Source organism: Desmodus rotundus, chromosome 6 (assembly GCF_022682495.2).
Source record: "Desmodus rotundus isolate HL8 chromosome 6, HLdesRot8A.1, whole genome shotgun sequence".
Lineage (NCBI taxonomy): Eukaryota > Metazoa > Chordata > Mammalia > Chiroptera > Phyllostomidae > Desmodus > Desmodus rotundus.
Window position 1 is genome coordinate 49,940,716 of NC_071392.1, and position 14,017 is coordinate 49,954,732.

The following is a 14,017-nucleotide window of genomic DNA, read 5'->3' on the forward strand; positions in this document are numbered from 1 at the left end:
ATTTAATCAGAAGGTAAAATGATTATTCAGAGCTAAAAAGTCCTTGGTGAAGAATGGATTCTAGTGTTTCTTATAAACCTAGAGTTGTGGGCAGAGGACCCCTGGATCCGTACAGAATCAGGGTCCCTCTTGTGTGTCCCAGGACCCAAAGCTTATTCAGACCCTCTTCTCGCCGGTCCTACAGGTTTAGAAACAGCAGCAGCCTGAGATTTGTGTCTGGAAGTGAAGATGGGTGAGAGTAATTTCCTTGATGTACAAGCCTGAGAGGGCACTGTGTGGAGAAACCACCCCTTCTAGCCTGTACTCTTTACCCTTCCAACCACGAGGCAACTGCACTTGTTTAGGTGTCCAAAATGTGGGTCTACTCTCCACATTTTGGTTCACCCCCTTCAGCAATGCTCTGGTAGCCCAGTCATGGTCTCAGTTCTTAAAAACTAACCAAGCCAAAGTGTACATGGAAAAGAGACTATAAGAGAGAAGTAAGAATTACCTAGACACATGTGTAACCTTAGAGGTAACAAATAATAAAAAAAATTAGCCATGTAATTTATTATCTTGATGGTAATTATCACTGAAGAAAATAGCATTTTCTAAGTGTGATTAAATCAAGTGGACTTCAAAAGTTTTTCCCCTTGTTTACATATTTATACTCATGCTTAAACTAATTTTATTTTACATAAAATTTTATGTAAAATAAAATTTTTGACTGAGAAACAAACACAAATATTGAATTAACTTATGTAGTCTCTATTCAATGCCCAAATCAGTGCTTCTAGACTTCTAAAAAAATTAGTCGTATTTGTGAAATACCAGTCAAATTGATTGCTTATAATTATACAAAGAAAACATTTGGTTAAATTTTTTTTTATTTTAATTGTTTATGTTATATGTAATATATTGGGTTGTCTCTAGTAGTGCTTAGCTGTCTTTAACTTCATTTGAAACAATCTTGTTAGATTGTATTGTGTGGTTGCCTCTCATGCACCCTCCACTAGGGACCTGTCCTGCAACCCAGGCATGTGCCCTGACTGGGAATCAAACCAGTAACCTCTTGGTTTACAGGCCAGCATGCAGTCCACTGAGCCACATCAGCCAGGGCTTGTTAGGTTGTATTGTGACAGCTGTTATATCAGCATGCATTTTTAAAAAAACTTATCAAAATTGGTGAACTTTTGCATAGCCATTTTATTATTGAAGATGGACAAAAATAAGTGACATTTTTGACATATCATGCTTTATTATTTCAAGAAAGGTAAAATCACAACTGAAATGCAAAAAAAAGATTTGTGCAGTGTATGGAGAAGGTGCTATGATGGACTGAATGTGTCAAAAGTGTTTTGCATAGTTTTGTCCTGGAGATTTCTCTCTGGATGATGCTCCACAGTTGGATAGGCCAGTTGAAGTCCATAGAGGTCAAATTGAGACATTAATTGAGAACGATCAATGTTATACCATGCGGGTAATGTCTGACATACTTAAAATATCCAAATCAATAAAGTTATTGATGAAAATGAAAAACATGTCTTTTATGGTAGGGAAAAAACCATATGGACTTTTTGGCCAACCCAATATATCATGTATATTTATTTAATCACATATATATCTTAACATGTGATCATTTTATTTTAAATAAATTAATTTTGTTTAAACTCATTTGGTTAGTTAGTTTTCCAGAACAGTTAAAAGTTATAGTTCAGTGGGGTGAGTTTCACGTTGTCATTGGCTTTTGAATCATTCAAATTCTTTGTTTGTAAAACAATTTACAGAGCTGTGTCTTCTTACCATTAACTTATATTCTGCAACAGTCATTTGGCCAAGGCAGATAAATTATTAATATGTGATTATTTTTCAGATACCAGTGGGAAATGGAAGAAAAACCACCACCATAAAGCATACTACCTACCTGCATAACCTTGAGGACAATTACAGATTACATCTGAATTCCAAGGATTCTGATAACAGGAATAAGCAAAATACCGATTGCTCGAGGGAACATCTGGACATGGGCAAGGACGGCAGGGCTGTCCTGAGGAAGGATCTCCATAGTAACCATCCATGCATCTGTCAAGGAAATTTCTTTTTACCAAAATGTTCCCAAGGAAAGCTTGCATGCTAGCCAATGTGAATTCGCTGTGCGTTAGGGCTGTGCGATTCTGAAAACTCAGTATTTTACAAGATGGTTGCTTGCTCTGCAAAGGATTTGAAAGTCCCAACAGTATAGTCATTAAACGCAATATAATAGCACTTAATTTGCATGTCTTATTCAAGGACTATGAAAAGCAAGGTGCCAGGCAGTTGCCGGGTATGATGTGGTCAGACACTGTCTGACTCAACAAGATGCTGAAGGGTAATGGAATGACACAATCTTCCCCCCCCAGAGGGATCTTTCTACATTTAAATACTGTTGAGTTTCTACGCAATGGTTCTTTGGAGAGTGTTGTGAGATCAGAACAAAAGAAAAAAATTAAAAAATAAAAGTACATATGAATTCCGTACCTTTCACAGTTTCTTCCTGTTGTAAACCCCCCGCAATTGAAGCACGATCCTGTTTCTGGATCACAGAGCTCTGTGAACCCATTACAAAGGCAAGGGCGGCAGTTGGGAAATCCAAAATAGCCCTGCAGGCACCGGTCACAATGGCGGCCACCCACCTCTTCCCAGCAGGAGCACTGTCCTGTTATTTGGTCACACACAGTGCCCTTTGAGCCTTGAGGGTGGCAGTGACATGCTAGATAAAATAGAGAGAAACATGCTGGGGAAGGGGGTGTACTGGTGAAAGAGGCACAGCTGTAATTTTGTAGTACTGAACTTACCGTCTCATCCCACTCAGGGTGAAGAGTGAGTCTCTAAAGTGCCTAGTGCAGAGCCTGCCATATAGTGAGCACTAGGTGAATCTTTGTTAAATAACAATTCACCAATTCATTCAATAAACAGTAAGTTGAAAACAATTGGGTCTGATAAATGTTGTTTATACAGAGGAACTGAACAAGTAATATGTTTTTAATGACTTGAACTTTCATGCATCTTGGGAGTCAAACTTTAAGAGTATAAAAAAAAGATTGCAGCATAGGCAGACACGGCTCACCTCTTCACACAACCACATCCAAGTTACAACTAAAATATGGAACCACCATTACTCAGGAACGTCAGAAATTGAGCTGAATGGAAGTCTGACAACTACGGAATTAAAGTAACCACATCTATCCAAACTGGTAGGGGGGGTGCAGACACAGAATAAGGTTGTCCCACATCCACGTGGATAAAAATTTTGGAGGGATATCTCCGGAGTGAGGAGTCCCAGACCCATACCAGACCCCCCAGCCCAGGATTCCAGTCCCAGCAAGATAAGTCCCCACAACTTCTGGCTGCAAAACCCAGCAGGGATTGAGCTGGTGGAAGAAACTTCTGGAGCTCCAAGTAGTTCCTCTTATAAAGAACCAACACACAAACTCACCTACTCAGACTAACTCCCTCTGAGTTCTAGCACCAGGGTAGCAGCTTGAAAGGAACCAGTGGCATGCAGGGAGAAACTGAAGTGTCTGGCATTGACGCAAGCAGAGACCATTGTCTCTTTGCTAAACCTTTCCCCCACAGAGCTGGTAGGCTGGTGCCATATCTGAGACTCCATCAACCTGGCTAACACTGTCTGACTTACCTTGGAGATCCCCAGAGGCTCTAACCCTCCCAATTTATGGGCCCACTCGAGCTGCTTTTCCATAAGTATGGCTGGTCTTGGATCCTAAATCCTATCAAACAAGCAACACCTGGCTTCAGTGAGCCCTAGCAGCAGCCAGATTAGATTCACAACTTGGCTTCACCTGGGAATCTCCAAACCCAGCACAAGTAACAGCCACTTCGGATTGCTTTATAGCTCAGGCAGGGTGCCTGGGACAAAGCACAGTTGGGAGCTGACCTTGGCCTGTACCACCTGGGAAACCCCAGGGCCAGCACACCCAGTGGATAGCTACAGACCATGTTGGAGCACCACCACCCTGCCCCTGCACACTTGTTACTCCACAGATGGCAGAGGTTGGTGGTCAATGGTCACAGCCAGGCTTTGCAATGGACTGGCCTGGGTAAATTCCTCCCATTAACCTGCCAACAGCAACCAAGGATCAACTACAAGAGGAGGGTGTACTCAGCCCACGTAAAGGGCACACCTTGAGCTTGGGTGAAAGGGGAGGCTGTGCCACTGGAACCTACAGGACACCTGCTACATTAGGCAACACTACCAAGACAGAGAGTCAAAGCAGCTCTACCTAATACATAGAAACAAACACAGGGAGGCTGCCAAAATGAGGAGACAAAGAAACATGTCCCAAATGAAAGAACAGATCAAAACTCCAGAAAAAGAACTAAATGAAATGGAGATAAACAATCTATCAGATGCAGAGTTCAAAACATTGTTTATTAGGGTGCTCAAGGAACTTAGTGAGGACCTCAGCAGCATAAAAAAGACCCAGTCAGAAACAAAGGATACACTAATTGAAATACAGAACAATTTACAGGGAAACAACAGAACAATTTACAGGGTGGAATGGATGAAGCTGAGGATCAAATCAATGATTTGGAACATAAGGAAGCCAAAATCAACAAGAAGAAAAAAGAATTCTGAAGAAAGAGGATGGTATAAGGAGCCTTTGGGACAACTTCAATAGGTCCATCATTCTCATCATAGGGATGCCAGAAGGAGAAAAGAAAGAGCAAGAAATTGGAAATCTATTTGAAAAAATAGTGAAAGAAAACTTCCCTAATTTGGTGAAGGAAATAGATACGCAAGTCCAGGAAGCAAAGATAGTCCCAATTATGATGGATGCAAAGAGGCCCACTCCAAGACACATCATTATTAAAAGGCCAAAGGTTAGAGATAAAGAGAGTCTCTAAAAGCAGCAAGAGAAGTTAGTTACCAGATGGTTGCCAGATGGGAGAGGGAGGTTGGGTGAAGAGGTGAGGGGATTAAGAGGTACAAATAGGTGGGTACAGAATAGCCATGGGGATGTAAGATACAGTATAGGAAATGGGGCAGCCAAAGAACTTATACACATGACCCATGCACATGAGCCATGGTGGAGGGATTGCCTGAGGGAGTGGGGGTGCTGGGGGGAGGGGGACAAAGGAGGAAAAATCATGACAACTGTAACAGCATAACCAATAAAATATAATAAGAAAAAAACTATAAAAAATAAAATCTCCCTCTCAAGATGGTCAGATTTTTTTCCTCCTAGACAAGACAGTAGAGGCTCAACCCTTTTCTGCTAAATTGTTGAATCCTTTCAGCTGATCTTCCCTATACAACAAAACATGATGCCTGTTTGTTTGACAGGGGGCTACATGGAAATGTCTGCTCCTTTGTGTATGTCAAGCAATTGATTTTTTTTTTTTAAAGAAAAGGGGGGAAAAAAGAAGTGGTGGTGGTCCTAAGCTGTTGGACCGGCGATGACAGGGAGGAAGGTGTGCCGCCTCTCTGAACCAGGACGACAGCTGTGTTCCCCTGCCTGAAAGGAGAATTAATGTGCCTGGTGGTTTTCACGGTTCCTAAGGCAGCTTTCTGTGGGGGATGATATTTTCACTAATGGTTTATGTGGTGAACGGAGAATTCTAGACCCTAAACACGACAGCCATGGTAACTGAACGGCCCACTGTGTTTGAGCCCTATCTAAGCCCTAACTAATGGGCAAGTTATAAGATGAGTTCCAAGACTGTTTGTGACTCCAGCATCAGAAAGTATGATACCCTGGTCACAGTGTTGTCCCCTTTCTCAACTTCGCAATCTCATCAGTGTTTTAGCCTTTCTAGCCTCCAGCTTATGTGCCAGCTCACACAGCCAACTCCCTTCATGGTGTTCCCACACCTTACCCGGGCTATCCTCTATTTGACACAGACTGCAAACTCCCAGAAGCATGGACCCTGATTTTATCATCACTCACACTTCCTAAGAGAGCTCTGCTCAGTCAGTGCCCAGTGAGCGGATGAATGAAGTGCAGTAGAAAAAAATGGCAGCACATTTTATCTACATAGTCTGGATAATGTAGTCAAATTCCCAATCCTCTCCCCTTTGAGATTCCCCACATCAGTTTTCCGGCCTTCAAACCTCCAAGGCTGTGAACAAGAGTGTTTCCCCCGTCTGCTTTTTGCTACATACAGTGACAGCCATGATGCCCCAAACCGTAGCTTCCTGTTGAGCACCTGTCACAGCAGCGCCCGGCCACGTGTGGCTTACACTGGCACTGGCCTCCAAGTGGGCTGCAGCTGGTCCCAACTGAGCCCTGGGGGTGACACTTGCAGGCTGCAGGGAATGAAAGAAGGGAGTTAGGGGTGTAGGAAGTGACAGAAAAGCACCTCATCCCGTTAGCAGGTTTGGTGTGCCTCTCTTTCAGTGGTCCCTCTCCAGTCCTTAATCCCTTATCTGTTGAAGGAGGATAACATAAAATCTACCTCATGAGATTATAAGGATTACAGATAATAAGGCCTGTGAAGTACTTACAAGAGTGTTTGGCATGTAGTATGTGCTCGATAAACATTACTTAATAAATATAAGTTAATGAAGGGCTTAAAATAAATTGTTTTTAATAATTAATTATTCCAATGTAATTATCATTATGTCAATTCCTAATGATCGATGTTGGTGCTGGACTATACCTTTGATTTTTCTCATTGCATATTTTTCTTAAGACTGTAGACACCTTGAAGCCATAGCCCTTCAACAGGAAAAAGCATTTGCCTGGAGCTCAGGAAGCCCAAGCTCTGGCTGTAGCAGGCACTCTATAGCAGGGGTTCTCCTCCCTGCACTGGGAAGAATTTTGTCCCCGGGGGACATGTGACACAGTTTGCGGCATTTTTGGATGTCACAACCAGGACAAGGGTGCGACTGGTATCAGGTGAGAAGAGGGTAGGGATGTTGCTAAACATTATTTTTTTTAAGATTTTATTTACTTATTTTTAGAGAGGGGGAGGGAAGGAGAAAGAGAGGGAGAGAAACATTAATGTATGGTTGCCTCTTGTGCTCCCCCTACTGGGGACCTGGACTGTAACCCAGGCATGTGCCCTGACTGGAAATCGAAGCAGCAACCCTTTGAGTTGCATGCCTGAGCTCAACCCACTGAGCTACACCAGCCAGGGCCTAAACATCTTATAATGCAGAGGACAACCACTACCCAACCCCCACAACAAAGTATTATCCAACCCCAAATGAGAAAACTGCGGAGGGTGAGAAACCCCTCCATAGCCTAATGTTTTTGATCCCCAATCATCTCATTTATTAAATGAAGGTTTGGGAGTGAAAGAAGTTGTTTAGAGTTAATTTCAGACTTAAAATCCCAGGATTCTAAATAAATATTTTAGGGCTATTGTTCCAGCAATCTAGCATCTTAATGCTACTGCAAGGCTCCTCTTTCTACATAGTTCCTGCGCTGCGCTTTGTGGTTCCAGCACATCAGTGACAGCTCTGTGTATCTAATCACTGGGTAAGTGGTTGGTTGTTTGGAAAAATGCTAAAATAAATTAAATTGATTCACTCATGTTCCAAAAAGCATTTTTACAGGGTAGCAGTGCTTCAGTAGAGTCTACTGAACAAGTACTCACCCACTGCCCCATTGTGCAGCCTGGCAGACATGCTGACTATGAGCCTTTCACATGCACCAGGGAGCACCTGAGCTCCTGGTTCTGAGGCAATTTCAACACAGGTGTGCAGCTGATAGTCATCTAAATCCGGTTTGCTGCAGAAATCCTCCGATGTGTGGATTTGGGGAAGAAGACCGAGCTTTTAAAATAATGGGAAAAGACTTATATACACAACTGCCTGCTGTTCAGATTCCAGTTATAGAAAATCAGATTCATATATGAGAATAATGTTTGAAAAGAGACTAAATTCAATTCTTTAAATTTATAGGGGTGCCCAACCTTTTGGCATCTCTGGGCCACACTGGAAGAAGAAGAGTTGTCTTGGGCCACACATTAAATACACTGCAACACGTAATCACAAAAAAAATCTCATAGTGTTTTAAGTAAATGTACAATTTTGTGTTGGGCCACATTCATAGCCATCCTGGGCCACATGCGGCCTGTGGGCTGCAGGTTGGACACCCCTAGCTTATGACTAAATATTTTAAGATTTTCAACTTATTTAAGAATTCTTCCATTAAATATCTTCATTTATTGACCAATGGCAAAGAAAATAAATGAGCCTATATCTTTCAACTGTCCTTACTACTATTTTATAACTTGCTAGTAAATTTGTCTTAGATTTGAAAGACTTTTACTAGGCTACTCGTAATAGAAAATCATGGGGAAGGGCATTCCATAGTGTTACTGTAGAACTCTAATTCCACAAAATTCTTCTTTACGAGTTTTGTCTTTTTCAGTTACATATGAAAGTGATATTCTACATCCAACTATATCTGCCTCTTGGGGATTCGCAGACTAGATTAACATATCAAAGGCCCTCAGAAGTCCTGCAAGGAAGATGCTCTTTAAATTCAGTGTTTTCAGACTTACTGGACCATTTGGTCCTATATTCAAATAATACTAACATCTTATAAAATCAGTAATTCACAGATGCATTTTGGGAATTCCTGGCTTAGATCATATAGCTATTATGGGGACAAATGCATTATTAGTCTATTCTCAAAGAGAAATCATCTATAGTTTAACATCTATGTGAACAAAAACTTTATAGTCACATTTCTAAGATTTTATCTAAGTTATAGCCTAATGCTATTTGAAAAATTTATTTATAGCTTAAATGATATAGTAGAGAATGTGTTAGTACAGCAGATTAATCACACCAAGTTGGTCATTTTGAACAGTTGATGGAAAACAGCATTAAAAGTTAGTTTCATGTAGCAGATGGTGTTAGAGAGAGGACCGGTGGCACGGGTAAATCACCTCTGGTCTTTTTGCTTTGTCCGTACTGAAGCCATTCTCCATGGCCCTTTCACCCCGACCCTCTCCAGTCCTTCTCTGTTCATCCTTTGACTCACCAGAGGGTAGAATTGAACCCTAGATGATGATTTCAAAGTGTCTCCACACCTCAAACCTCTCACCTCATTTTCCCTGTGCTCCCAGCATGTGTCATTGCTTCTTTCTTCTGTCACTTCACAGCGAAAATAGACCCTGGCCAAGGCACTGGAGCCGCCTACTTCCTGCCTGACAAACTCCGGGCTCACACCACCTGTCCTTGACCCTTCCTTCTGACAGCGAAGAAGGATCCCAGTGGGAGAAGCATCCCACTGCTGTCCCCTCTGCCCTCGGGCCACTTTTCTGTGGGTTATGCTTACTTTTTTTTAATATCTGTCTCTGAACTGGCATTTAAATGCTCTTATGTCTCTCCCATCTGTAAAATCAGCTCCTGGATCTCATGGAGTTCTCCTGCTACTGTCTGGTTTGACTACCTGACAGCTCAGGCGAACAGGGAGACTGGGCCACTGGACTCTAAAGGACAATTTTTTGTGAAAAGTTGGTTCTTTGCCATCCCACTGCCTCCTCTTACATTCACTTTTTGTGCCAATTTAGTACCTCTCCTTCCACACGTCCCTAACTGTTTGGTTCCTTAGGTTCTTTCATCAGCCTCCTTGGTACTCCAAGCCTACTTCCTAGTGCCCGTGACAATGCTGTGTCTTTGGTTACTACATGTAGATTGCTGACATGGGACTTTACATCCCCTGCCCACATATCCATCATGGGCTCTCAATCTGCACAGATGTGCACAGACAAGTCTATTGGGTGTCCCACAGGTACTACAAAACAAACACACCTGAAACCTGCTGTCCCTCCTGTGCCCACTGTCAGGAACTAATGCCACCATCTACCAGGCTGCTCAGTGTAGAAAACTGAAGGAGGCCACCTCTGCCTCTCTGTCATCAATACTCCACACCCAGCCCGTATCCCCCACACATCAATTCCATCACAAACCTGGTCAGTCTGACCTCGCAACTGTGCCTAGGATGCATTTGTTGCTCTTTGTTTCCCTGCAACTTTCCTCAGTTCGGCCACCTAGACTGCCATAGTGGCAGGCCAATAGATGTCTCACCTTCCACTCTTGTCCTCTCTTCCTCATCGGTACTCTGCTGTATAGTCATAGCCATTAAAAGGCAATTTAAAAGGCAATTTTTTTCAGATAACCCCCTCCTTCAGTGGCTTTCCATTGCCTCAGGATAAAGACTAAACTTCATATTCATTCATTCATTCATTCATTCCTCTCAGCTTCGTGGTTCTCATTGGGGCAGCTCTAGGGGGCATTTTGGAAATTCCAAGGGGTGGTTTTGGTTGTCACCACAATTGGGCAAAGTGTATTACTAGCACTTTGTGGATTGGGGTCACAAATGCTAGACATTCTCACAAAAAGAAAAATTCCATGTCTTCTATCATAGGTTTAGAATGTTCCACTGAATATCCACAAAAAAGAAATCCCTGTTTACTCTGTTTGTAAAACATGTTAAACAAGTTTCTAACACACCTGCTTTCGTGGCTGTCTCACACATAGTGATTCTACATGTATGAGCACCTCCTACTTCATTGTCTTCTGGCGCCCGCGCATACTCCTACTGCAGTACATATGATTGCTTCACAAATTACTTTCCTTTCATTTCTTTGCATTTGCACATTACATTGATATTATGTGGAAGTTCTGTGCGCGGGCAGGCTATACGCCTATGAATCTCATTTCGGGGTAATGAGGACTGCTATAAAATATTTGTAATAAAAAAGGAGAGGCTGGGTCAGGTGATGTTGAGAACCCTCCTGGGCCACATTAAACTTTCAGTTCAGTTTCCTAACACGGCTCCCTGCACCACTTACACACACCTGGTGCCGAGTCCTGCCTTGTCATCTGCGTCTCCTCGTTCGAGAGTGAGCCTCGACTCGGCCGGGAAGGTGCTTGTTGTGTTTACACCTGTGGCTACCATGCTGCCTAATTTGTAGTATGTGCCGCATACAAACTTGTTCGATAAGGAGGTGAATATACATTTCTAGTATTGTATCTTTAAGTTGATACTTAAATGACTTTCTCCAAACACAAACCAAGGGGAGAGAGATACAGAAGGAAGGCAGATGGGCTGGGGCTGGGGATGAAAGCAGCCAACTAGGGGTTAATTATTCGGAGTGACTGGTCCGAGCCAGTGTAGAGCTGGCCAGTTTTGGTATCAGATGGACCGAATGGGAAGAGTCCCTGTCAGCTATAGTGTGTGTAATGCCGTGACTCCTCCTAGGAAGTCTAAGCACTTTACGTTTACCAAGAGCAGTTGATTCCACAGTTTCAACGAAGAATGGCAGTTTCACATTCTAGGACACCTAATATACTTTTGACTCTAAACACACTTTTTTAAAAAATAAAAGTTTTATTTATTTATTTTTAGAGAGAGGGGGAGGGAGGGAGAAAGAGAGGAAGAGAACATTGACATGTAAGAGAAATATCGATTGGTTGGTTGCCTCTCACGTGTGCCTCAACTGGGGACAGTGCCTGCAACTGAGGCATGTACCCTGACTGGGAATCAAACCAACCACCTTTCGCTTTGTAGGGTGATGCCCAACCAACTGAGCCACACCGGTCAGGGCTAAACACACTTCTACGAGAGCATATATCTTGTAATCAGGGAAACTGAAAAAAAAATTTAACTGTCTCACTATACTGCCAACAAAAAAAATTTATGCAGAAGGGGCATCCAGGGATGAACAGAACTTTCATCTGGTCTTCTAAGTAATTCGTCTTAGTTTTAGGTGAAAATGTTAATCTGGCTGCAGAAAAGAGGAAGCTTTGGACGGACCAAGTCCCAAACAGCCAAGTATCTTCCCAGAGCCCCAAAATCGGTGTGGAAACAACTGTATTAGTCTGTAATCATAAAATGCGTAATGATTTTCTCCTACTAGACATCTTTGGTCAGACACTATAGGGGACATTGTGCCCTGATCAGATCTTCCTGCCTGCCAGCTGCTGTAGCACTGGCCACCAAAAGCTCCCAGCTGTCCCATTCTCCAGAAAACTGGAGTCCATCGCGTCACCCTGTCCAGGAGTTGATGCACTCACTGGGGGATGAGGTGGTGAGCCTGTAGCCAATGACTTGGGCACACACGGGCCCGTGTCTTTGCCTCCAGGTGGCACCAATTCTATGGTGTAATTCCTGTGTCCTGACCTGCTGGTGGGATCGGGCTGCAGCTACACTTTTCAGTGCAGACCACATCCTTGCTTTGCTCCTCCCCATCCTCTCTTATGCCCTTCATTCATCTTCTCCCACCTGCCCACCCTCAATAAACCAGGTGCACCTGAGTCCTTGTTCCAGCTTCTGCTTCTGAGGAATTTGACCTAAAGCAGGGACCTATGGCCTCTTCTACGGGTTCGGACAGCTTGCCAAGATCAGCTTACTCTCTTAATTCTCATTCAGGTTTTGGTGTTTTTATACTGATATAAAAGAATGGTTTCTTGAAAACTGATCGGATAGATATATTTTTAAGTTAACAAAAATAGGTGTATTTTTAAGTTAATTCCAAATTACCTACTTGTATCATGTAGCTGTCAAACATCATTGCCACAGTTTAGTTTGCATGGCTCTCTTCTGTATCAGGATGAGAATTCTTAGAGGGCAGAAACCGTATTGTACTCCCCAGGAGCCAGCACAGTGCCTGGGCCACCGACTCAGTGAGTGGGTGATGAAGGGTAATTTGGGTGGATGCCTTTGATACAGCATCAGGTAATAATCTCTGGAGTTTATGAAGTTTAGAAATACTCAGGGTATGGACTTAAAATGAGGAGTAAGTTGGCGTTTATAAATTTGAGTTTCACGACTGTTCTTATTATTGTATATCCCTTCATGATTTAGGACTTCCTTATTTTCGTCCTGTCCCTTTCTTTACTCTGCCTGACCTTCCTTCCAACTTCCAGTTTTTGTGCTCCTGAATTAAGCCTGTTGGATATGATTTTCTTTCTTTGTAACTCAGTAATGTTGGTTCATGATCACAGTACTATTTAAAGGTCCTCAGAAAAAGAATATAAATTGTGTGGCTAGGGGAATCACGATAGTTTGAATTTCCCATTTAAGAGTTTGTTTCTACTTTCTACTTAATTTTTCCCATGATATGATAGAACCTTACCGTGATGTTATATGGCCCTCCAGTGCAGGCTTTATACTACCTTTCGATAAAATTGCCATAGAAAATACAAATCACTTAATTAAAACTGAATTTCAGAGAAATAATGAATAATTTTCTAAAGACACTCATAGACACAGACAGACTGATGGCTGCTGGAGAGGAGGGGCTTTGGCGGGCTGGGTGAAAAGGTGAAGGTACTAATAAGTACAAATTGGTAGTTACAGAATAAAGTACAGGGAAGTAAAGTACAGCATAGGGAATGTGGTCAATAATGATGTAATAACTAGGTATGGCGTCAGGTGGGTGCTGGACATATCAGGGGAGACCACTTTGTAAAGTATATGATTATCTAACCACCATGCTGTACACCTGAAACTAATACAAAATAACATGGAGTGTAAACTGTAATTGAAAAATAAAAATTTTAGAAGTCACTCAAAGAAATACTATGCATAGTTCCTACAATTAAGACTACATAAACATGATGAGAAAATGTTTATGATATACTGTGAAGTGAGTCCATATGCGTATTGTATGGGTGCTCGGATGACAACATCAAAGCATAGTGTGAACAAATGGGAACTCGCAAGGTGGTGGTAATTCACGCGGGGGGGTTTCTCCCTAAATGGACGGTAATGCCTCTGCATGCTGTCATGGCTCAGAGCTGGGACTCTGGAGTCAGGCAGTCTGGCTCAGATTCCAGACTCCTCACTACCAGCTCTGCGACCCTGTGACCCTGTGCTCAGTCCTGTTATCTATGAATGAGGATAATAATAGTGGCTACTTTGTAGAATTGTTGACTCTACAAGACTAAATGATAGAACATGTAAAATACTTCAAACCATTACCGGCACTGGCACATACTATTCTAAGACCTGCAATTATTATTAAGTGACTTTTATAGAGAATAGGTGATTTTTATAATGAAACAAATACA

At 42.4% G+C, this 14,017-nt stretch overlaps 1 protein-coding gene and 1 long non-coding RNA gene across 8 annotated transcripts in view; one reads left to right on the plus strand and one right to left on the minus strand.

Moving 5' to 3' along the window:
* Positions 1-1,945, plus strand: part of LOC128781168 (uncharacterized) — a 60,514-nt gene extending 58,569 nt beyond the window's left edge. The window contains exon 3 of the long non-coding RNA XR_008427066.1: positions 1,853-1,945. This is a non-coding gene — a long non-coding RNA (uncharacterized lncRNA). The remainder of the gene's footprint in view (positions 1-1,852) is intronic.
* LAMB4 (laminin subunit beta 4) overlaps positions 1-14,017 on the minus strand; it is a 113,471-nt gene that overhangs the window by 38,780 nt on the left and 60,674 nt on the right. For 6 of the 7 annotated variants that reach the window (XM_045193449.2, XM_071221683.1, XM_045193454.2 and 3 more), the window contains 4 exons: positions 7,582-7,759; positions 6,143-6,286; positions 2,497-2,728; positions 1,904-2,061 (listed from right to left, as the gene is read on the minus strand). In XM_045193449.2, the coding sequence (XP_045049384.2) occupies positions 1,904-2,061; positions 2,497-2,728; positions 6,143-6,286; positions 7,582-7,759 (712 nt within the window). Of the gene's footprint in view, positions 1-1,903; positions 2,062-2,496; positions 2,729-6,142; positions 6,287-7,581; positions 7,760-14,017 lie in introns of those variants that run through there. The other variant, XM_071221686.1, reaches the window with a different exon arrangement.